General features: G+C 33.0%; 1 protein-coding gene across 1 annotated transcript; it reads right to left on the bottom strand.

Annotated features, from left to right (window-relative positions):
• Positions 1–1,500: 1,500 nt before the first annotated feature.
• Positions 1,501–24,145, bottom strand: LOC126831998 (uncharacterized). The gene is made up of 8 exons (XM_050562675.2): positions 23,992–24,145; positions 8,307–8,423; positions 7,680–7,776; positions 6,925–7,128; positions 6,032–6,068; positions 5,657–5,755; positions 4,846–4,926; positions 1,501–3,893 (listed from the first exon to the last, which is right to left on the bottom strand). The coding sequence occupies exons 2-8, from the start codon at positions 8,416–8,418 to the stop codon at positions 1,521–1,523; spliced, it is 3,003 nt and encodes a 1,000-aa protein (XP_050418632.2). The 5' UTR covers positions 8,419–8,423; positions 23,992–24,145; the 3' UTR covers positions 1,501–1,520.
• Positions 24,146–25,197: the final 1,052 nt, after the last annotated feature.

Raw genomic sequence — 25,197 nt, 5'->3', positions numbered from 1 at the left:
GGCCTGCCAAGGACAGCTGTCTAGTCGTTCGGATGGGACGAAAAACCGAGGTCCTGTGTATACATTGACATGTACATAAAAGATCCCTTGGCAGTTGGAATTTGATATAAGAGTATCCCCGTCTTCATCAGCCCAGTCGGAACAGAACAGTATAGACGTTAAACCCCATTTCATTTCTTAAGTTTGTCGTTATTTTGTCACGGACGGCTTAACCGACGCTAAATGTACTCTAGTCAATTATTAACATTTAATTAATAAACAAGATAATCCCCCGGCTGGCTTAGATTAAATCGGATTTAACAGAGGCTCATCAAAAGATTTTAGCTAAGACGATTAGGAGCCATATATGGGTCATAACGACAATTAAATGTGTGTTTTTTATAATGCGAATTCAATGATAAATATTTACATAATTTTGGACCGAATGTTTGGCCGTTTTGAAAGTTTTGTTTTACTTCCGTTTTGACCATATTCATTTTATATAATCATCGGAGGATGCTGAATGTTGCGATATTTTCAATTGATCAATACTAAACAAATTTATACCACAGTTGGGCTGATATTCCCTGTAGACAATCAACTTTCATAATATTGTAGTTAAAACCAGAGACTTTAATAAACAGGTAAAATTCTTACTTAGAGCTCGGTACAATATGCTAGTATTCATGTTTTTTTTTGCTAATGTAGGCCAAATGGATAAATATAAGATTAAAACAGAACATGGCGACAAGGTATTATAATAAAGCCAAAGACTTACTTTTCAAGCAAATTCCTTTTAATAAAAATATTATAATGTTCCTAAATATAGCCATCCGACCCCACCCTACCCACCCAAATCAGAAATATTGATAAATACATATTTAAGTAAGTGTTATCAGGTGTTTATGTAATACCCCTGCGATCATGCCCGTATTAAATAATGAGATAGACGTATAAATGCGACAGTTCAACATATTGACAGAGAGGCATACAATACAATTATATCTTAAATTTATGTCCTGAACATTTCAGCCAAAAGTTAATTTTCTAATATTTTACCGGTAAGTACTTATTCAAATATAGGGAGGGAGGGTGGGTAGGGGGGGGGGGTGCGAATGGCTAACTAGTGTGCGTTTGATCATACTGTCTGTCATTGAGTCAAGTGGCGTGGTTTTGATTCCCCGCTTGTACGTGACAAGGAGATGGTCGCCTGTCCAACCTTGTGGGTTTACTCGGGGTCCTCCGGCTTCCCCCCACTGCTAAAGACCCCCTACCCACTAGCGAATTATTGAAATGAAATTGAACCATGTGTTAGTCCCGAAATAAAACTACATGTATGTAAGTCATATTTAATCTAGTGTAATATTTAACTGAAATTAGCTTGCTCCTACATGTAATTTTTAGGATGCAGCTTTTGATAATTTTTCTAAAACTCCGACCCCGAGTAGGATTATCAAAAAAAAAGTTGATTTTAATATCCCGGTAGCCTATAGGCAAGTATAAACAAACAAAATAAAACTGTTGTAAATAAAGCATCCTTTTTATTTGTTTAAAATCACCGATTTTTTCACACATCTTTTAAGCGACACGTCCGAAAGATCTAAAGGCTGGTGATCCATTTCGAACGAGTAAGGGTCGGTAGCAAAGCCGGCATTAAATATTAGCGAATTATGATGACAAAGAGCACTATCTTCTACATTATCGTTATCAGTCTTAGTACTATTCTTTTGAACCTCGGCGTTCGATTCACAAAGTTCATTTGCAATGACGCCATTTCTGCTTTCCTTCTTTTTCGGCGCGTCGTTTTTTGACTTAACGATGTCATTTTTTGGCTTCGCCGTGACGTCATTTTTTGGCTTTGCCGTGACGTCATTTTTTGGCTTGGCCAGGACGTCATCATCTGTCTTTGGTGTGACGTCATTTTTACCAGTCTTAATTTGGTCAATGGCGTTATTAACAGGCTTAACTGCTACGTCATTTTGTTTATCCTTGGATTTCAAAGTAATGTCACTCTTACTAGTGTTTCCCACGTGTTCAACATTTTGATCATTTACTGGGCTCACGTTTGCCTTGATTGTTTTATTTTTGGATAGTTCTGAAATGTTATTTATTCCCCCTGTCTGAAGTGCGTATTCGTCACTTGCTTTTATTTTTTGTTTAACAGTTAAAATGTTTTTAAGGTCATGTTTTTGTATCTTAACATCCTTATTTGCTTTGTTTAGGTCACAGTTAGAGTCTGGATGTGTTGAAGTGGCATTTTTATTAGTTTTATCACTGTTCATGTTTTCAGATTTTGCGTTTTCCTGTGTAGAAATAGCTGGTATGTTTTTAACACTAGATTCACATTTTTCGTCTTTTTCGTTCAGAATGACGCCATTTTTGACATCGCTATTTTTGGAGATGGAATTTCTGCTAATTCTGCTTTTGAACCACTTCTTTTTTAAATACTCTCTTCCACTGTCTATTTCTACATCATCTTCGGTTTGATCCTTTTTCTTATTCACATCGATATCATTTTTTTCACTGATATCATTTCTGACAATGGCGTCATTCTTAACAACCACACCATTTTTCACAATTGCTTCACTTTTATTTATCACGTCAATTTGTACACCGACATCATTTTTCACGATAACATCATTTTTCACACTGATATCATTTTTCACTAAGGTATCACTATTTCTTTGGACGTCATTCTTCACAGCCACGTCATTTTTCACAACGACGTCATTATTATTGTTTTTGGGCAAAACGTCATCAGTTTTTACTTTCGTTTGTTTTGCATTAGGTACACACATGTCTTTTACTTTTCTAGCGGTATTTTTATACTTTTTATCCTTTGTCCCCACATTTACTTCAGGGATTTCAACTTTGCTCTGCTGCAAGCTACCATTAATTTGATCATTATTTCGCGGTTTCGTCACAACCTCGTCTTTTTTAATTGATAATTTCTTCGCTACACCACTTTTGTTATTGTTTAATTTTGTGGAGATATCACTTTTACTACAACTTAGGTCTGTAATTAAGGACGAATGCACAAGAACGGTTTTCTTTGTATCAAAGAACTTGAATGGCGATTTGGGTGCTGCGCGATTTATATCAATTATCACACGAGTTTTAGTTTCATCTTCACTACTGTCACTTTTATTTGCACAATTTGTGGATTTTATCTCCTTAACTTTAATGTTCTTTCCGGGTCTGATAAGACTTTCCCCACTTCGACTTCCTCTGGGTAATTTTACTGTGTCTGAACTTTTAACTGGACTTTTTAATGAATCACTATTATCCAACGTCGGACACTTAAAAACCTCGCCATTTTTGTTGATCTTCAGTAGCTTCATGCCATCAACAATTTTATTATCATTTAATAGTTTGGACGAGTCGCAATTTTTACTTTTTCTGCTAGTGTTCTTCAGGAAAATGTCCAATTTACTTATTTTTGATTTTAGGTGGCAGTCATTACCCCGAGATAATTTATGTTTGCCGTTAGGTGGCGTCTTTGGTTTAATAAACAATGATGTGAATTTAGATAAAGAGTTTGCTTTATCTATACACGTACGCCCTTTAGTATCATTAATGAACACTTCAGTTTTGACGTCTTCGGATTGAGGTAAAACACAATTTTCATTTACGTCACGGGTTACAGTGCGCATATCTGATTTATCTATCTGCATACCGTTTGACTGGACAGATTTTGAGTCACTTCCCAGCAAATTTGACTGGTCTCCTTTCTTGGCTATTTTAGCGACCTTCTCTGCACTAATAAAGTCAAACTCCCTCGAGTTTTTCCGTTTTACTTCAGCTTTTGACTTTTTGACACTAGACCGCCGTCTCCTGTCTTCCGGTATGGAAACCAGTTTCCGTTGATTAGGGGGTGGGTCGTATATCATATAGAACAGCCTTAAAGGTTGAGTCTGCAAAAGACAAATTAAACCAATTATGTTGTATTTCAAAATATAAATTGTTATTCTTTTTAACTCGTTTGGTTAAAGTTAATATTGTGTGGGTGTAAAATGAAGATATAGGCCACACGGGGGTGTAGAGTAGAATTTTGGCTTTGTTTCCAGTACCAGGACATGCCTGAGCATTAGGTCCGCTAAAGTGTCCCCTTACGCTCAGAAAAGCATTATTTTATTTGATTTCTATTAGTAGGTGTAGGTGCAGGAGAACCGCACCACACACAAACTAACATAATCCCAGAGGACAAACCCACGGACAAGTCCCATAATACACGGACATTACAAGGAATAAATTTGAGATCTGGTCGTATATGTTAATTAAAGACTTTGCATGCCAAAGTAATCAGGCTAAAATGTCTGTACTCCTATGTCAATGAAGGTGAACGTATAAAAACGAAACAGACTGTAGAACTATAATTTAATCCGATTGCTATATTACGTTATTGTGCATGTTTCGCGTCATAAATATTCACAAGAAAACATTCTTATGACTATCGACATTAATTTATTGTCGTCTCCTTACTTCCTGTTGAAAACCTTGAGTTTTTTTAAATCCTAAAATAACTCTTATGGGTTTGCCTAGAAAATATTTGTGACACACCAATTTCTTGAAAATTTGAGACGAGTAAGACTTTTCACTACTCAAATTGTATTTTTGCATTTACAGACTTTTCATTTCCCTGTGAATCGATAGTTTTGTTTTTTTATTGACTGTTCTGTATATTATGTCAAGGTTAAGTTTGCTTATTTTGCAAGGGAAAGATTTAAGGTCCAAACCAAACGGGGTACCATGCCAATCCGCAACATCAAGCCACAAACAGACAAGAGTTCAGCCCCCCTAACCGGTCGACCATGGTGGCTCTCCGATAATTGTTATTGAGATATAATATCTGTTATAATAACATACCCGTCTCCACGTGTATAATGTTGATATATCACATAATGTCAAGTTATCGGATAATTCTAGGCGGGTATGATAAAACTGTATCTGTAACAAAACAAAAATAGATATATACATACGAGATATGATACATTATAAAGATAGAGAGTTAATCCTACCCTAGTGATAAGAATTCGTTTCATTGTTAAAAGTTAAAATACCTAACAAGTATCGTTTTTCTTTTGTACTTACGCGAATCAACAAGATTTTATCTGCGTATCACGTGACATCAAAGTGAATAAATATTACTGACAAATTTAGTTTAAAATTATAGCACCCAAAATATTTTATAGCCGCTGTAAAACTTTGTATTACTGCAAAATATTAATACATGATTTTAGGGTTATGTAAAATATGTTGTAATTCAACATTATTAATCGTGTTGGATAAACAAAATTGTAGATGCCATTGGGGTTGAGAAACTGTTCTTTATTTTCAAATATAAATCTTTTTTTTAACAATGTATCTTTGACCCTATATATACATATACACATAGAGTAAGAATGTAAAAGTTTGGCGGGTGTTTGCCGTATAATAAATAAATAGTTAGTGGCAGATGTGTGGAAGATAAAAATACACATAAATCAACCACACAGATATAAAGAGTAAAAATTTCAATTATACTTCACTGCAGGGGTTCATAGTCCTTATCAACCAGATCACACACTTGCTTATACATGGCGATTGTGCCCGGATAAACAAGTCTATATGAGATAAAAGGAGTGTGGACCAATCAAAATTGATGACACATGGCGTGTTGAAAGCTTTTTGACAATACCTGATATTTAGTAGGCACAGCAAACTTTAGGCGGATGAATTTCTTTAGATGTTCTACGGTCACGGCACTGGGACATAATAAATAACGACGGTCTGTTATCTGAAATAAACATATTGGTCTTGATAGAAATCACAAATATCTATTATAGCTACAAATTTAATATCTTACTAAAGTGGCAAACATTATAACAGTTTCTTGTTCTGAATTTATCTTTGGGTTAATAAGGTTGTTTTATTTCATAGCATACATACAAATTAATGAAAGGAAATAATTAGTGACGGGTTTTCAATCAAACATAGCACAAAATAAAAAAAAACTGTCATAAAAATTTAAAAAAAAACAACTTTCATTTTTGGTTAGACTAGAATTAATTACCTGTGCATTAGAGTTATCAATACCTGGTGGCCTTCCACTGAAAGTAAAATATTAAGATTAGGTTTTTAAAGGGGGGCTTATAGATGCTTTTGGTAATAGTCTGTGATATTCTTAGATTATGGAAGTATGGCATCAATGCCATCAAAATAAGACAGTTTTGTTTTATAGAATTATAACCCTTTGATCTTTTAATCTGTACTGCCATTTGGAATTACACAATCGAACTACATATAATATTTCAAGACTTTCATTTCAACTCACGATACATGCCATTCAAGAAAACACCATGAGCCAAGTCTGTCCAATATAGATCTTTCGTTTGGCATCAAATTTATTTACATGTCAGGTCCATAACCAGCTCTCTAGAACTTCAGGTGGTTTTGATTTTCAACGGATTTAAATATGATTGGCAGTAAATGACTTAATTTAAATATGGATAATCGAGACTTTGTTTATTATCGTATCAACGGTAGCAATGGCAACTGAGACAACGATGTTCTGTAAACGACGATAAACCCACTCAGAATGAAGTAATTTAACTAAAATTTTCAACATATTCACATTTCATTATCTATTGTTTAACTATTAAAGCGAGAACTGTCATCTCTTTATCTAAATCGTACATACTGCATCTTGCTCAATTCCTTAAATAATGACAATGTATAACAATTTATAATTAAATAAATCGATGTGTTCCGATTATTTATAAATCATTAATATGTTTGATATCAAAAAATCAATACGTTTGCATATTCCAAAGTTACATTTTTCACAAAGCGTGTAAATTACATTACCGAATACTTTGTCAGATTCATCTAGCTAACAGTTTTTGTATTTGCCGGATTTGACTCTTTAATGCTGAAGAAAACGTATAAAAACGCCGTTATACATACTTTGCACTGAGTTCCAAAATTAGGCTGATCTGCTCTTCTTCAGAATCGAGGTTTTTCTCCATAACGGCATCGCCTCTATCTTCTAAAGAAATGTCTTTACAGGCTTCAGGATGTTCAGCATAAAACTTTCTTCTGCTGGCCATTTCAGACTCAAATAAACCGGGTACTAGTTTATAAACCAAATCTTGTAACGTTTTGTCTGCCCTGAATATCACAAAATTTAAACAACATTTTAAAGGACACCGTATAAAATATACGACGTAGTTTAACCCATTTTTTTTTAATATTAATATTTTCCGCAAAGAGATTTGAACAAAATCGATATGCGGATCCAAACTGTCAGATTATCTTTAGTAGCAGGTGCCATGTACATAAGATGTAATTTTCCTCTCGAGAATATGTGATACCACATTTAATCATTTTATAAAGTCCGAAGACATAATTATTTATTCATTTATACATCGCAAAGTGGCGTGATTTCGATCCCTACTTGACGTGATAAGGAGAAGGGTCGCATGTCCAACCTCGTGGGTTTTCTCCGGGTCTTCCGGTTTCCGCCAACAGCCCAAGACCACCACACGCAAGTGAATTATTGAAAAAAAATTAAACGGTATTCTAGTCTTGAGATGACTTGGTATCTTTTATGGATAATATAATTTATACTCTGTACATTGTATGTGTAAAATGTTTTATTTAGATTGGTTGAATATACCATGAAAATAAACTGTATACATTGCAAAGGATTGCACACCAACCTTAAATTTTCCAGCGGTTTGGTTTTGTGAACTAAAACGTCACATAATGGACACATTTTACTGGTTTCTAAGTAACGAACGATACAAGTTCGACAATCTGTAAAATAAAATAACAATGAAACTGTCATATTTATCACGAGTAGGGTTTATTGCTAACAAGTTTATGTTGTGGACCTTGATAATGTATGATGGTATGTTACGGTAGTATAATCTTTGGCGATCTAATACCGTTGAACAAAGACCGATTATCTAATAATTTTTATCTTTCTAATAATTTTCTTTCTAGTTGTATGATTATGGTCAATATAAACTTACAGTAATGTAATAATGTATGATTATTACGATAGTATGATATTGGAACACCTAATACCGCTAAACTACTTTTTGCCTTATGATTATAGTCAATATAAACATACAAGAATATAATAAGGTATGATAATGTGTTACAGGAAAGCTTGATCTAAAAACATCAATACTGTTTAGCAAGGACAGACTATGATTATTGTAAATACAAGCTTACAAGAATGTGATGATGTATGATTGTTATGGCAGTATGATCTTAGAACACCTAATACCGTTTGTCAAGGTTGTAGTTATATAATTATCAATAAATAAATATAAACTTACAAGAATGTAGACATTCTATGATGGTGGTAGCATCTATAAAATATCCCCCACACAATACACACAGTAAGTGGGGGTTAACATCTGTAACGGGTATTCGCCCCTTTCGTAACATTTTATCTAAAAAAAATAAAGGAAAGAGAATTTCAGCATTTCCTGAAGACAAAGAAACATAAATTACGACATTTTACCCTCCAAAATTCGATCAATCCATGGCATATTTTTGGACTAAATATTACGAAATCCCCACAACTGGACGAATATACAACAATCCAAGATACGTTTAATTCCAGTTATAATATATATATAAATATTCTTGGGCACCACTATCAAATACCATATATACTGTGACACAGCGAAAACGCAAAACTTATATATATGGTTAATTGTAAACCTTGAAAACTTCAATTTTGATTGGTTAAGCGCTAAAATCAATCTAATATTATCCAATCAAATTACTAAAATTTGGATTTTTATCTTAGTTAAATTTTTGTGAAATAGGCCCCTGTTATCTTCCAATTACTGAGTGCAACAACATAACAAGTAGGAATGTTTTCACGCACCACACCACAAATCAATTCACTTAAGCACAACAAATTGAAATCGACAGCATGGGAATATTAAAAGTTATGGTACAGACATCGGGTATAAAATGGGAATTTACAGTTTTGCCACAGCTGACAGATGATTGCCGAGAAAGAGACTTTGAATTAATTACATAGGGCATGAGTTCCAGATCCACTGGAAGCAGCATTGATTGTGTTTTCCATAGCTGTATATTTACTACTTGCCCCTACGTTTCACTGAACTGAAAAGTTATCGTGGCTTTCGTAGGTTGTTGTTTTTCTTGTTTCGGTAAGTGTCTAGTCTACGATCATGCCAAAATGGAATTATGTCGTGCAAGCACTTCCGGTATCACATAAGCGATGTGTTTTCAATGCGGCTGTATATTTACCACACAGTTTATTCGATTTAAGCCAATTCACCGGATTTTGTACTTTGTCCGCCCGTTAAAAGTTTCTTTAATATTTTTATTCCAACAACAATTGCTCTCACTACTCAAACAAACGATTTACATTTCCTAAGAAATAAGTGATGGGATAAAATGACATCTACTGTGTCCCTTATAATTTATAGAATTATGGCAAAAATAAAAATAAAAGTTTAGAATAGGTCTCATGGTTTGTCAGAGCACTGAAAGATGACTTAGCTATAATGCTCCGGATACTGCTGACTATACTGACAATCTTAACTATATGTAATATTGACAATTTTCTCAGGCAGGAAAATGTAGCAGTCCATTTGTAACGATAACAATGAGAATGTCATCGTGTCAAGTTAAGATGACTTTAATATTTAAACTATTATATAATTATGTCATTGTGTGTCGTGATGACTTAAATAATTTTCCCTTTTCCAGAATTGTCGCTTGCTAGTCAGGCAGGAAATATATATGTACGTTCTAAAAATAGTCTATTTGGCGCTATGGGTACATTATATGTTATATACGTATCACAGCTGTTTGTAGTATATATATATATATATATATATATATATATATATATATATATAACCCTCACTTAAACCACACACACAATTATCATATTACCCTATATAACAAATATGTATAATATGTAAACTTTCAAATTCCTGAAAATCTAGAGTTATCTTATAATCAGAGTAAAAAGGCTTATAATATATTTTTTGTTCTTTTTTAACAGTAAAGTGCCTCCATCTTAGGCAATTTATTCGTGTGATAAATCAATCAGCTTTTGTGGTATACGCCAGATTCCTAAACATACTAACATTGAAAACCAAAAGTTATAAAACATTAGAACTGTTATACACCCAAGAATGAAATCAAAATACTGTATATTCTCTGAATACCAAGGTGGAGCAGCCTTGTATACCGAGTGAGAATAAGTGCTCAGACACCATAATGTTCAGTAAGTAAAGATTATTCATATTTTATTATTTTATTAGACCCATCAGTATATTATATTTAATTAAGTCTCAATACTTATGTCCATAATTAGTATGATTATTCTCGAAAACAGTAAAACATTCATAACTCGTATTTCAAGCTCGATTCTTTTAGCAAATCTTAGCTAGTGGAGAATTTGACTATATTGTTGACGTTATACGAAGAAAACAAGAAGACTCGATCATGAACATACCGCGCCCTCGGACATGTTTTTGAAGATACAGGATAGACAATATCTGTGTTATTTGTATTCAACAACAAAATGCTAGTTACGAGTTAGAAATGAAATGAAATGGGTTTTAACGTCCTATTGTTCTGCTCCGACTGGGCTAATGAAGACGGGTATACGTAATTCAGTATGCTATAAGGGAAATTTTGCTCGGGCAGCGACACTATGGCCTCGAATTCCAACTGCCAAGGGTTTTTTTTACGTGAATGCCAATCCGATCGATTAGACTCTGTTCCTTGTATGGCCTTCTGATCTCGAAGAACTCACTCGCCAACACAGGAGCGAACCCGAGATCTCCAGGTTAGCGAGCCAGCGCCTAACAGACCGAGCCCCCGCACCGCCCGCACCACCCCGTGGCTCCCTAGTTACAAGTTAGATTTATAGCAAATAGTATCCGATATCCCAATCACCCTTCCAGGTTATAGTGGATATAAATTGAGTTGAATTACAAATTACCATCAAAATATAAAACGAATGAAAAAAAAGTTGCAGATGTATGAGTGATGCATGCTTGAAAAAAAAACCCAACAAACAATTCAATGGAGTTTCATAAATATAGCTTAAATGGTTTCTGAGATGTGCTGTGAAATAATAATAGTAAAACGTGTGGCCAACATAACAATTATTCAACAGAGAATACATAATATAATGTGTGTACAAAGTTTCATTGAGATATTTTAAATAGTTAATGAGACACATTCCGGAATAATATCTGTGAACCAATAAATAAGTAAAATTTGTTTCCATGGAAACATTAAATTTATTTAACTGAGAAATTTCAAATTTGCAAACGGCCAACTACTATTATAGGTTGATGTGTACAAAGTTTCACAAAATATCTAGAATGGTTTGTGAGATATTCCCAGGAATAAAACTGTATACCAAAAACTAAACCGAATTTCTTTCAGTGCCAACACGAAAATTACATCCAAATTAAATTTCGAATTAGCAGAGGCACGCGTATGTTCATATGTGTACAAATTTCTAAAAAGATATCTTGAATAGTTAATGAGATATGCTCCGGAATACCAAAAATTAAATCAAATTTGTTTGCATGAAAACACAAATCATAGAAAGCTCTAAATCACAAAACTACTATAAACGGTTGATATTTTAATACCCACCCAATGGTCTAAAGCCCCATACAGAAAATGAAAAGAAACGCATAGCCCATTTTTCATCTTTTTTTTTATTTGAACGGGATTTGCATACATCTTATTTGTTTTTAGGGTCATTATGTAAGGATAAAATAAATTCATTATTGGTTTTAAAGTAGGGTCACTAATTATGACTGGTCAGACTTTTTGCCCATATTTGTTTTCGTTTGGACAGATGAGTTTATTAACTTCACACGCTTTTCGCATGAAACCCAAATCTAAGACCTTCAAAATCCCGGGGTTCTCGGTTTCGAAATCACTCAACTAGTCAAGTGATGTTACCACCTCTGAACGAATACCAATGCAGCAACGCTATTTGTCAGTTACAAGCAGGTAAATCCCATACAGATGTACCCATGCTGCTGAATGTTTCCCAAAGTACCACCTCTTGCCTTTGGGATAGGTTCAACATGCGACCGCCCACGCCCAGACCGACCCAGAGTGACCACACCCGCCCAAGATCGTTAACATCTGGTTACGTCATTTGCGGGTACTGTTCACAACAAGGACCTCTACTGCAGCAGCAATTCCTGGATGGCGTAGGATCTCAGACCAGAGTGTCCGTAACCGCCTATACGTGAATCCGGATTACGAGTTAGAGCTGTTATTAACAGCAACGCCGGAGAACAGTTTAGTTCAGCGACGAGTCGCGGTTCCTGTTGCAACGAAACGATAGTAGAGCAAGGGTATTCCGACGACGAAATTTCACTATGCGTTTCTTTTTTGAAGAGTACATAAGCATTGTAGTTTCCTGTACACCAACAGAAATTCATGGATATCGTTTTTATGTCTTCTATCCCGTATGGACAGATTAGTGATCAAAATTTAATAAATATTGTGTTGATCTCATTATTTTAACCCCTTATAGTAGAATATACTGGTTCAAAGAGGGTATGAATAAGATATAATTGTTGAATGTGTCCTCGCAGTTTTAACCTATTGTTCCAGATTTTTAGCAGGTTTTAACAATTTATAATCAAATTTTAATAAATAATGCGCGGATATCATTATTTTAACTTCTTGTAGTAGAATATAATGGCCTAAACTAGATTTGAGTTTTGACCGTTTTTTACCTGGTTTTAACCGTTTCTCGTTAAAACAGGTTTTAGCCACACAAAGACCAACCCTGGATATGTACGTATACCAAGTTTCAAAAAGATATCTTGTACGGTTTATGAGACATGCCCGGGAAAAAAATTAGGGCGAGCGTAGCCCATTTCAATATATCCTTTCGTTTGGCACTGGATCAGACATACAGTATAAATAAGTGGAATAGTGAATAGCCGCCATACTGGGATTCATTGGGTTTGATTGCAACCGTGTTCGATATTTCTTCAGAAGCATTAGAACCAACTTCAATCAATTGATAATGCCCATTACCAGATGAACAACGTGTCGCTACACAGCTAATGAATGTATAGTTCATACATTGTACTAGTGTATGTATACAGCACAGACTGATATATGGACAGCAAACTTTAAAGACGCGAAGCCGTATATGGTTATTTAGTTGGGATTTATTTTATCATTGGAATGCAGATACTTGACCTGACGTATCAAGAAAACACAACACCTAATATCAAAATGATTTTTAAACAGAATTTAATGCTTTAGACATCAATGAGAGGGTTTTTTGCAGGATAATTGACGAAATCATTTGACATTCTACTGAAGCTAATTCGTTAAGAAGAGCGGCAAGGTATGATCGATGTTCATCAATAAGCTTTGTTACAGAACAGAGTGCATGTAAATACAGCAACACTGAGACGAGAATCATTAATTATATTGAAGGTTGCCTCTAATACAGATGTACAACAATACTGTGAAAGCAGAGGACCTCTTCTTCCCTTTTAGTTCCTTTCGTCAGCTCGAATACAGTACCGTTAAACCTAAAGGGCAATCAAACTCTATTGCCGTTAATACAATTAAGACAAAATAGTGTATTAATAGTACGTGGAACATACCAAACTAAATGCGATGCCGTGGGAAAGTGGTAATAGATGGTTAGAAAGGAATAAGCACAACGTGCCTCGCGCAATTCGTTTTGACATAATATATTAGTGTATTTCCGTTTATCTAGAGGTAAAATTCCACCTCTTTTCTATTCCCAATCTTAATTCTAGACAGTTAAATATTCATCCATCACAATTTATATTGTGGTCAAAAACTTCTGTCCCTATCTAATTTATATTCTGGTACTTTCAATAGCTCCGATATAGGTCACCATAAAACACCTTTATATTGGGATAATTCATTATATGAATAGGTTTGAGGTCAGATATTGTTACCTTCTTGCTATATCTTTTTATTGACTATACTCTAATCTTTGGAGCATTAAAGAGTCAACTTCTTCTTTTGTATTTTACTTAATATGAAACAAATTCACCCATATCCTCAATCCAGCATTATAACATTTAATATTAGTAAAACACAAAAGACAAACATGTGATAAGAATATTTAAACAACACAAAATCATTTCACGCAATCTAACGATCCAACCACAACACTTTCACCATAAAATACTGCACGAAATACAAAATAAATAGCACAATCAGATTTCTTATTCAATAACTGGTTATTAAGACTTTTTTAAAATATCTCCTTCATACATGTACATCAAACAAACTAATAAATATACCAGTATCCTGCAAATAATAAATGTGATGTTAATGTGGCGGATAATATTATATAAAATGTGACGCCGATGCTGCCAATAATAAATGTAATACCCATGCCGCCAATATAACTACCATAATAAAAGTGGTGTGGCACCGTTAATAATTAAAGTTAAGTAATGCTGCCAGCCATAACGGTGATGTGAATGCCACAACATAAGGGCGATTTTGGTGCAAGCAATTACAAATGTGACATAATTGCTGTCACTAATAACATGTTTATATAAAATACTATATATCCAACTCTATGATACTGCCAATTTAGAGTACAGCATAGAGTTACAGATTATAATTAATTCTTGATACATTTAAAAAAATAATCTCTAAATTTTATACATACTTATATTCTCAGTAATAGCTGAAACAAAACTAAATGTCACGATTAAAGTAATTACTCCGGTTACGAATCCACACCTACAGTTAATGTATTTTTGGAATTTCAACATCGCGGTATTCGCCATGGGTATATAAAACCATAATTACCATTAATATTATTAGACTTTCCCTATCATTTCAACAGCATTTCCTTTATTCATATTTGCCGTGTTTACAGTAATCGTATCCAACCATTAGTACTGTTATTAATAATATAGTTATGAAAATAAATTTACAACAAATCACTTTTAAATTGGCTACATTGTCAGTATTCATACATGTATAATCGGTACAAAAACTACCAATTCACAAATACATATACTACATGTTTTTTTTTCTAAAGTTTTCGCTATTCACATTGGGTTGCCAAGCATAAAACCATATCTGAAGTTAAGTCGCCTTAAATGTTCTAAATTTCCGAAAAATGGCAGTGCCATTGGATCTGAAAAATATAACTTAGTTATACCAGCCACGTTTGAGATACATTTATAGATAAAAGCCTTATGGTCTACAGTGAACACTTTAGACCACGCATGCCACTGCAACTCCAAAATTGCCAAAAGAGAATTTACATGAGCATATCGGCGTACATATTGGCAACAATATATCCGCAAACAAGAACGTCTGATTCATATCTGTAACAGTCAAACCTTTCATGAAGAAAATAGTTTCCAAATCGCAAATAACACGTACGGTGTTTAACTTACACTATTTTCGTGCACTATTATTATCGTTTACTGTTACTTCTTATATATCAAAATCGTCAGCTGCGTACTTTAAATCGTAAAGCTTTTACGTGTACCACTATCATCACTGTCAACAATAGTTATCATTCATTGACGACATCAACCTATTTTATCAACATTTATCAAACAAGTTGATCTTTATAGTTTTATGATAGATATCTCGTGTCTTTCTGCATGAGAATATTTATATATTAGGGTATAACCATATATCACCATAGATATGATTACTCCGGTACTGAATAAATTAAAGATGCATTATGTAAGAGCTATAATAGTTCAAAAATAGATAATGCAAAATGCAAATATTGAAAATCATATTCAAATTACTTTATTCTGAGCGAAGTTATCACTGTTTGAAGTTTTGACAAGATATGGCATAGATTGTTTATTATCATAGGAAAGGTACTTGTTAATCGAGACTAGGCCTCGATTCATCAGTTGTAAATTAAATTATTAAATCTCCGTCATCCGATGGTCTAGGGAGTTGATTATGGGCTTGTCATGTGAATAAATGTCTATATAATAGTTTATATAACATTTGAAGCCAAAATAAAGACTTGCAATAGGCAGATTAAACTCTTACATAATGCATCTTTAACCAGCCATAGAAAGTACATCAGCTCTAAATATTGTTAACACTTTACTGAATCTTTTATTATTTACTCTATTTATAACGGCAGCAGCGAAATTCGTCTGGTGATTGATAACCTCTTTCAGTGCGATCGGGGATTGGGTTGTATCAATATTGCATTAAAGATAACTAGCCAGGCCACATACGTCCACAGCGGTCAGTGTTATTCTTTTTATGGCAAATGGGAGCATTTACAGGACACTAAAAACTGTTCACCATAGAGATAACATGAACCTATATGTAACTGATAATAAGCTGTTTGAAGTTACCAATAGGCTTCTCCGTATCAAGAACCTAAACACTTTATATAAATTTCAAGTCCATTGGATGAAAACTTTAGCCTCTAGAGCGTCTACAAACAATTGGGGATGCCGGACCGACATGCAGATGGATAGGCTGTCGTAATGACAATTATATACGACTGCTATAGAGTTATAGAATAAGATGTTTCCGACAGACATGCATGTTTTGTTACAAATTTCGTTGATTCTTGTGCTCGTTTTAAATTCATAATGCGACTTCTTTCAAACGTTCAGTTTTCTTCCGAGACATCCAATTAGGCAAAACATTTTTCGAGTAGAAAATAACACCGATAAATCCTCTAAGGATTAGGAGTTTGCTGAATAGTTCAATTTTATGGAGCTACATAAATCTATACACTTTCAAATAGCTCAATATCTTATCATTACTCTGGGTTTGTCAGTAAAAATATCAGAAATATCGCATGTACATGTACCAAACTAATCATGTAAATTTTGATCAATTTCAAAACAAAATTTAATACGGGCATGTGTCGTCCAAAGGTGGTGTCGTTTGCAGTAGTCCAAGTAACGAGAAGAACTAATACTTGTAAAATAAAATACGATTTAAAATCGGTTATACTTCTGGTAAAATTCAACCGACAACGTATAACAAATAAATAACCTTTTAATAAACTCGCAAATAGAATATAAAGATAGGCTACTGTCCTGACGAATTGTTCAATTTAGTTCACTTGATTTCTAAATGGAACAGAAAACAATACTAACATAGAACTTGACATTATCAAATATTGAAAATCGATACAAAACACAATAAACAAAATTTTACAAAACACACAAAGCATTCAATTGCGTGTTCAAAAACGACAACATAATATATTATTAGCAACTGTCATGCAATTTGTCAAGGAGACAAAAGCTGGCGATGAGCATCCTAAATGCTCCGACATATGCAACAAAGTGTAGCTTTGTCCGATCGAAGGTCATTCCCGAGAGCGACTTGTCGATTATTTCAGTCCCAGTGTCTGGTTAATCGAGGTAACTAAATTTTACTACCTCTCCACAGGATTGCTATATTTAGGTTACATTTAAGAACTGGAGATTTAGCATGTCAGTTTAATTCATTCTATTAACCTCATACGGTATATTCACATAGTGAAGCATCGAAAACTTGATCAGAAATAAAATTAACAGTGAAGCTAATTCCCTTGGAAATGATGTAAGTTTTTTGTGTATTGTTGTTTTTCTTTTCTTTTTAACTAGATAACAATTGAAAGAGGCAATATTTTCAAACAAAATTTACATATTAACGGGAGATACATATTATTTCCATTGTCCCTTTTAAACGTGTGATAGGTTACAGATTGGCTAATGACAATTACGCCATTAACAGTGTTATCCTATTATCACTACTACGATTATTTGAGCTACTGACTGTTTAATTTACAACACATCATTAACACCCTCTACCTCATAAACATGTCTTTAACCGTCTGTAATCAATAACATAGACACAAAATATACATTAACCCCATTCTCTATTTAAAAAAGGTATATTTTGAACAATTTTGATTAACATTTCATCGTACACTGTACGATATTTTTTTTTCAGCTAAGTTTCTTATGAATCGGTTACTATTTCTGAAACAATATATTTTAACAGCAAGATTGCAATCACTCTGATGTCTGAACGATGCGAAGAATTGAAACATTTTTCGTATCCATAATGTGTAAAACACAAGCTGCTACAATTATATTACATGTAGTTGTACATTTCTTACATGTTAATACGCACGCCAATAATAAACCCTATAATGTATGTAGTACAGAAAAACATAATTTATTTTCACTGTATTATAAAATACGAGTATAATTTAAAATTATTATTTCTTGCTGGTTAATTAATAGTAAGATCAATAAAATAAGGGGTAAAAAGTCTCACAATAGATATGAAAGTTGGAAAATTATAAAATTCATTGATTTCAACTAAACCCAAACCATAACACTTATTTTCCCGGTTTAATAAGAGGGCATTACGGAAGGCTGGTCAGATCACGAGGTGAATGCTTAGAGTGAATAGTAAATAGGACAATAGAGTATCGCATTTAACACCATCATGTCATGGTTGGTACACATCAGTGGGTAATGTCAGAATTGACCTGACCACTTGGGGTTTATACCTAATACTAGTAGTAGACGGAGTTGATTCACATGCATCCACTTAGAGAACATTATGTTGTATTAAATTTAATCGTAGTTTCTACAATTTCTGGACTTATCTACATAATATGGTATCCACTGAACTGTTCGAATTGGTACCTGGTTGACTCACTCAGTTCATTGTGCATATTGCTCCCATGAAAACGCGCGAATTATGGTCACTATTTTCAAACTGAACTTTCAAACAGCCAAGAATTGGCTTACCACCTTCCTTGTTGTCTTTATGAAACTCTGCTAGAACCATTTGGACAACCCACCTATTTATTATTGCTATTTATCGTCGAGTCGGTTCTGTAATTCTTTATTATTTACCTATTTTCTGTCATTCGCCCTATTTAGGTCTATTGAGTACTGTATTGTGTACTATGCGTGTCTACTACATTGTATTTACTTGCAACAATATCAAGGCTAACCAAGGTCGCTGTTCTTGTAGCTAAAAATATAAGGTACCAAGCAAGCCGCCAAACTGCGGTATCTACTTACTTATAAGTTTTTGGGGCCGCTTTCCGTTTTTTTATTCCAGGAGATAAATTATCACACTTTTTTGTTGATCAAAAATAATTGACAAATTCGGTGAGAATAAATAAAACTAATTTAACATAACAGCCAAAGCAATGATCCATAAACCAATGCCTTATGGTGATTATTGTTCACGCTATAAAACTGATGTCCTTTGGTGATAAAATAATGTTCATTATCTTCAGTTAAATAAATGCTTGCTTTGAGCTTTATTTTGCTAAATTTCTATAACCACCTATATGGTCTCGAATTTTACTAACAATGATTCATTCAAAAATAGGGCCTGGAAGATTGTATTAATATAAAATTGGTCTATTACTTTATGTAACCTAAAATACTTTCACTATGCCTGAGTTTATGATCGACAAGGTGTTACATGTACATTAAGGTTTTATTAGCTATTGGTTGGGATTATAAGATGCGAGGAATGACATTAAACCCCGGGTGGGTAGTTAAACCAGTTTTAAGGATCTTAGCAATGAAGTAATTTAAGGTTCTTTCTGAAAATAAACATGACGAATCTCTAAAGCATGAATTGTAAAGCCAAAAGTAAATCTAAATGTAATCTGTTTCATCTATTTAGTAGAATTTCCTACATGAACGGTTTCATCGATTTGCAGTTAAAGTGGCAAAATTGAGAAGATTTACACCATAATAAATTGTCAATTTGGTAAAATCTGATGGTTATGTCAAACAATGATAGGATCTCCCACCAGCAAGCTAAGTTAGTTACACGTTTGTTTAATGACACAAACAACATCCGAAACATTTACGGGACATACCTCAACATTGACTAAATCTACAATGTGGAGAAGATATATTAAATGAAGTAATACCTATTAAAACAAACCATGTATAAATTCATTCTGCAAAAGGAGGGGATTCTAAAATCTCTGCAAAATTTCACTTTAAATAAAACTTATTTATCTATTTCAATTCTATTCAGTTTCCTGAAAGAAAGCGACACTCATTTTATAGGTTATATTGTCAATGTTGTTAAGTGTTAAGAGGTCATCCTATAAAATTCACTGCGACAGCTACTTATGTGAACATCTATATTTGAATTTTTGTGACAAATTAATAGATTGCGAACATTTTCCACTGGTGTATACAGTGTAGCATTAACTTACCCTAACAGACAAACTTTATCAGTTATACTTCTCACCATATTTTACGAAATATGAATAACAAATGGTGCAGTTGAGTGGGTACACAGTTTCATGAAATAAACAATGACGGTTTCCTTGTTTTTCATTTAAAAAAAAAAAGAAAAAAAAAGAAAAAAAGACAAGAGTCATCTTTTATCCGATAATTTGAACAATGTTCTGTGAACAGTAATCAAATCATGTTTCAGTTAACGTTTCCTTTTTAGTGTTGGAAATAACATTGGTGAACACCTGCTACCACTTCTTAACTATAGAAGGATCATATAACTATTCTCATATCTTTGAATAACATTAGGCTACTGCAGATGAATATATGGACCACAATACGTTTACTTTTTCAATCCAATAAATAAGCTAAACCATTTATCATATTATATTTTTAGAAAATAATAAGTAGTTTATAATTAATTATTTTACAGTGTCAGTACCAAGTATTAAACACTTACAGTGACGTCACTTCTACCTTAATAACCTTAAAGAACACATTAAGAGTTTATCTTATCACTTATAAGCATTAGATTCGTGTATTATTTTCATTACACTAACAACTACATCTACTTAGTAATTCAAGACACAATTTTCATTAAAACTCATATTTAGATTATAAATGACAATGCGCCATGTTCATTACTATTCGGTCCATTGTAATACAAAATGAAATGACCCTCAATACTATAGAATTATCTGTTAAATAAACCACCGCCCATTTTATCTATTTAATATAATATGGTATACTATTTACTGTTTCGAAAATTACACAAACAAAAACACTCTTTGAACAAATAATTTGGTATTCTATCCGATCAAATAAACAAGAAAGCAATGAAACATAGACGACGTATACATCTATTTTGTAGAAAAACTGTAAATCTATCAGCATGCATTATAATGCCTTTTCTCTTAGTTCTAAAGTTAGACCTCAAACCATTTACAAAATCTGAAATCCTATCTTGAACCTAAAACATATTTGAGCTGTTTGCCATGTAGAGGAACAACAACTATTTCAATTTCCAAATCGTGGCTTTCCACATGCATGAATGTGTTAACAAATTAGAAACAAATCTTCCTAAATTACTAATTTACGTTCATGTTACAGATATACACCACCCGGGTTAATTCGTTTAGAATTCGAATAGTAAAGTGTCTTATTCCAAACATTCTGTGGCAATTTTGTTTACACACTGAACGATTTTCACATTTTGTGACCATTTTGTTGACACATGGGAAGAAGGGGTGTTTTAACATTCAGAAAAGGTTTCAAATTTTGGTTTGATTTTACATTTACCGATTGTGTAGCTTTCTTTTCCAACGTATTCAAAAAACCAAATATTTCCATATCCACTGAATTGGAGAAATTGGTGTTATTTTTGTAAAGCCATGTACTGTTATTTATTTGACAGCAACCCCAAAACAAAATCACAAACCGATTACACAATTTCCCCATTTGCTACAACTAAATATCAAACAAATAAAAATGTGATAATAACAAATGCTTATTCTAATTTAAAAGTGATAAGTTGAAAATTAATAACATCCTTAAAGGAATTAGCTAATATAGTAACCAATTTTACGTGATAATTATTAGACAGGCCAGTATATGATTTATATTCTAATGTTTGAATATATTAACATGATTAACAGATACACATATTACTTAGTCCTTGAAATATCAATTATTTTTTACCAATAATAATTATTTGCGATAAACAATTGTAATACCCATTAGCAAGTATCTTTGGATAAAAATAAAGCTACCAATAGCACGGATAGCAATAGAACTTCTACCCAGCAACTAAATGTAACCAGAAAACAAATCTTTGAAATAAAAAAACATTAGTTACCGAGTAAATATACTGCATTAATAGTCACCAAGTATGTTTTTGATAAAATAAAACTACCAATCATAGGGAAGAGCTATGGGGATAACCATAGAGCCATAGCATACTAAGTAAATAGCGACAAAACATCAATAAAAATGTCACAAGGGAAGATAAACATGACACATAATTAGTTTGTTAGTATGAGAGCAAGTATTTAGAGTCTGATTTAAGGTTTATCCTTTAGGATCGCGCAAAAATTTGAATAAGCCATTAATAGCTCTCTTATATGTAATCAAAATCCAGAAATCCTAAACGAAGTAGAAAGACAATGTTGAAAATATTGCCAATTACTTTATATGTGAATTCGAGAATCTGGTCTTATAGAACTAGATAAAATAGTGATGATTTATTGAAGGCATATAAGTCTAACTGGTTTGAAAGTCAGAAACCTAAAGACAATTACAAGACACTATCCAACTAAGTCTCTTTTACATGTATATTACTGCTTTTATCGAAACTTGAATATAATCATTATATGAAGTTAAGAAAGGCATGGAAATACACACAACCAAATTTGTAATCAAAATCTAAAAATACATAACGTTCAACTTCTATATAGCTAATATTACTACCAGCGTTGTACCATCTACCATTGTTAGGAAAGAGCATTCAAAATTACAGCTTACATACATTTACACTCGGTGAAAATTCAAAATGAAAATGAGCGCAAAAAATATCCCAAGATGATTATCTCGATAGTCGGTTTGGGTTTTGTAAGCAATGGTTTCACGATAACATGGATTTTAATTGGTCGGAAGATTTATAATCAGTTAAAGAGCTTTAATATTGGATTTCTGAAGCGGCTGTCATTTCAGCGCTAACAATTGGTTTAATCCCCTACTTCATTATGAAACAAGGTAATAATATCGAGCGCAGAGACTTTCTTGTGATATTACTAAATAGGCAACTGTATCTAATTTGTATCAAGTTTCGTCCTTTATAATTCAGATACAAGTCACCAGAGGTCACCGTATAAAACAAACAAAGGTATCTTTAATATACATATTAATATAACAAAAGCGACACAGACCCCACGTTGCGGTCCTACTATTTAAACAGAATATTCTTAATGATATATAGCAATACATTTTACATATTATATCTAACTATTAAAACATTAAATAGAAAGAAAGATACACCATCTTTATGGTTACATCGATTAATTTCACAAAATAATCAAAAAATATAATAACCGCGGTTTTTTTTTTACAATAAATATTTCTTCTAAAATCTAAATTATTGGGCTTAAACTACTTAAAGGTATGGGTATATAAATATGTTATATGATATCATCTCACTAGTTTCTGAAAGTCGGCACAAGGAAAATTTAAACTACGCAATATAAGTTTTCTTCATAAAGACTTTATTACTAACAAATTGAAAACTTTAAAACTACAGAATGATAGAATAATTATTTCAGAAGATGACGTCATAACAAAATAAACCAATAACTACGTCTAATAGTAAGAAATCTACGTAGTTTAGTAAACCATGGAAAAATTCTTGTTGATTTTTTTACAATTTTGACATGGTCACAACGGAATACCGCAATCTTTCGATATTAACATCATTAATTACTAAAGAATGTTATTTTAGTCCAATAAAGAAATATATTATTAATCATATAACAAAACTGTCAAACCCGAAAAATTATCTATCGGTCAACTACAGCGAAAATTTGCAACTCGGTAAATAAAGCCGAATATAAGTCGCCATTTTGAAAAGCAAGCTTTGCTAAAACGGGCAATCGTTTGTTCGAGTAGGAGAGCTTGGCTTGTCTGTTGACCTGATTAAAGCTCACGATGACCACGACTGATCACATAAACATACTATATAAAGACTTACCTGAATTTGATCATCAATATTTTAGAAATAGTTGTGTTTTAGCCAGCAGAAGCATTGTTAAAACAGTCGAGGTTCATTCCTAATCTCCAGTCTGCTGGCTCTTTCGTTCAAATCTTGCTGGCCTAGATGGGTCACGTGACAGGCGGCTGACTGTATTACATACCAGCAACACGCGACGCGCGAGCCAAATTTATAACTGGGGTTAATTTTGAAGATTTGTAGACCAACATAGTTAATTTTCATCAAGAGCATCAAAGATTTTATCACAGAGTAAGCAGTTATGCACAATTTGTAAGATTATTACTGAAATTCCGCGAAGCAATCGTTACGAGTCTTGTGACGTAATGGTGGATATTTACTGGTGCATACGGGCCGTGTCAATATTGTTTATCGGTCTGTGCAAATAGTCGGGCAAAGTTTCAACGTAACAGCCCGCTTGATAAATTCGTTTTAGCAACAACAAAAAACAGCAACAAAAACCAACCAGTAGTTCCAGTTGTTTTCTGGTTTATAGGGTATCATCCACTTTAATGCGAAATTGTTTGTTTAAATTCACGTAAATATAATAAATAACATAGATTTTAAAAAAAGAAGGCGTACTACAATATATTAAACATTAACACAAAGTAACATCAAATACAAGTTAATATTACATTGTTTCTCTACATAGGATGTTTAATACACATATAATTTCTGCCATAAACAAACTGTTTTCACAGCTTGATGTACAATTTTAATGTGCCTTCGATGTATAATTATACTAAACTATTTATTAATTATATCCAGAATCTAAATATACATATTTGAATTTAATCTTTTAAAGGTACAAATAAATGCGTTTTTAACTCAAGAGACCGACGCTAATTAAGTTTCTTTAAATTAGGACATTATTTAATTACAACAGCTTAAATATTTTTCAAATTTTCAATCACATGCTAATAGAATATACATGTATATACTTTGTGACAATATCATAGTCTCTTTATAATAGTTATATGTACTTAGAACCTTCTAATGAAACCATTTCACAAAATCACAAGCTAAAGATATTTACCAGCAATGCTGTATTTTATAATACTATTAATGATATACGTGTTGATATTATATATTCCTAAAATACATTCTGTCCTTAACATTATTTTACCATATCCAAAGTATGTCAAACACGGAATAAATTTATATTCCACTTGATTTCAGAAGAATTAG

Source organism: Patella vulgata, chromosome 9 (assembly GCF_932274485.2).
Source record: "Patella vulgata chromosome 9, xgPatVulg1.2, whole genome shotgun sequence".
NCBI lineage: Eukaryota > Metazoa > Mollusca > Gastropoda > Patellidae > Patella > Patella vulgata.
This window is presented reverse-complemented; position numbering and strand designations above follow the sequence as displayed.

Excerpts from the sequence above, each read along its gene's own strand:
- LOC126831998 (XM_050562675.2), bottom strand. The coding sequence starts at position 8,418 with ATGTTACGAAAGGGGCGAATACCCGTTACAGATGTTAACCCCCACTTA. Across the intron at positions 6,069-6,924 it reads ATTTTGGAACTCAGTGCAAA|TGGAAGGCCACCAGGTATTG; the intron begins GTATGTATAACG and ends TTTTACTTTCAG. Across the intron at positions 4,927-5,656 it reads CTGTGCCTACTAAATATCAG|ATACAGTTTTATCATACCCG; the intron begins GTATTGTCAAAA and ends GTTTTGTTACAG.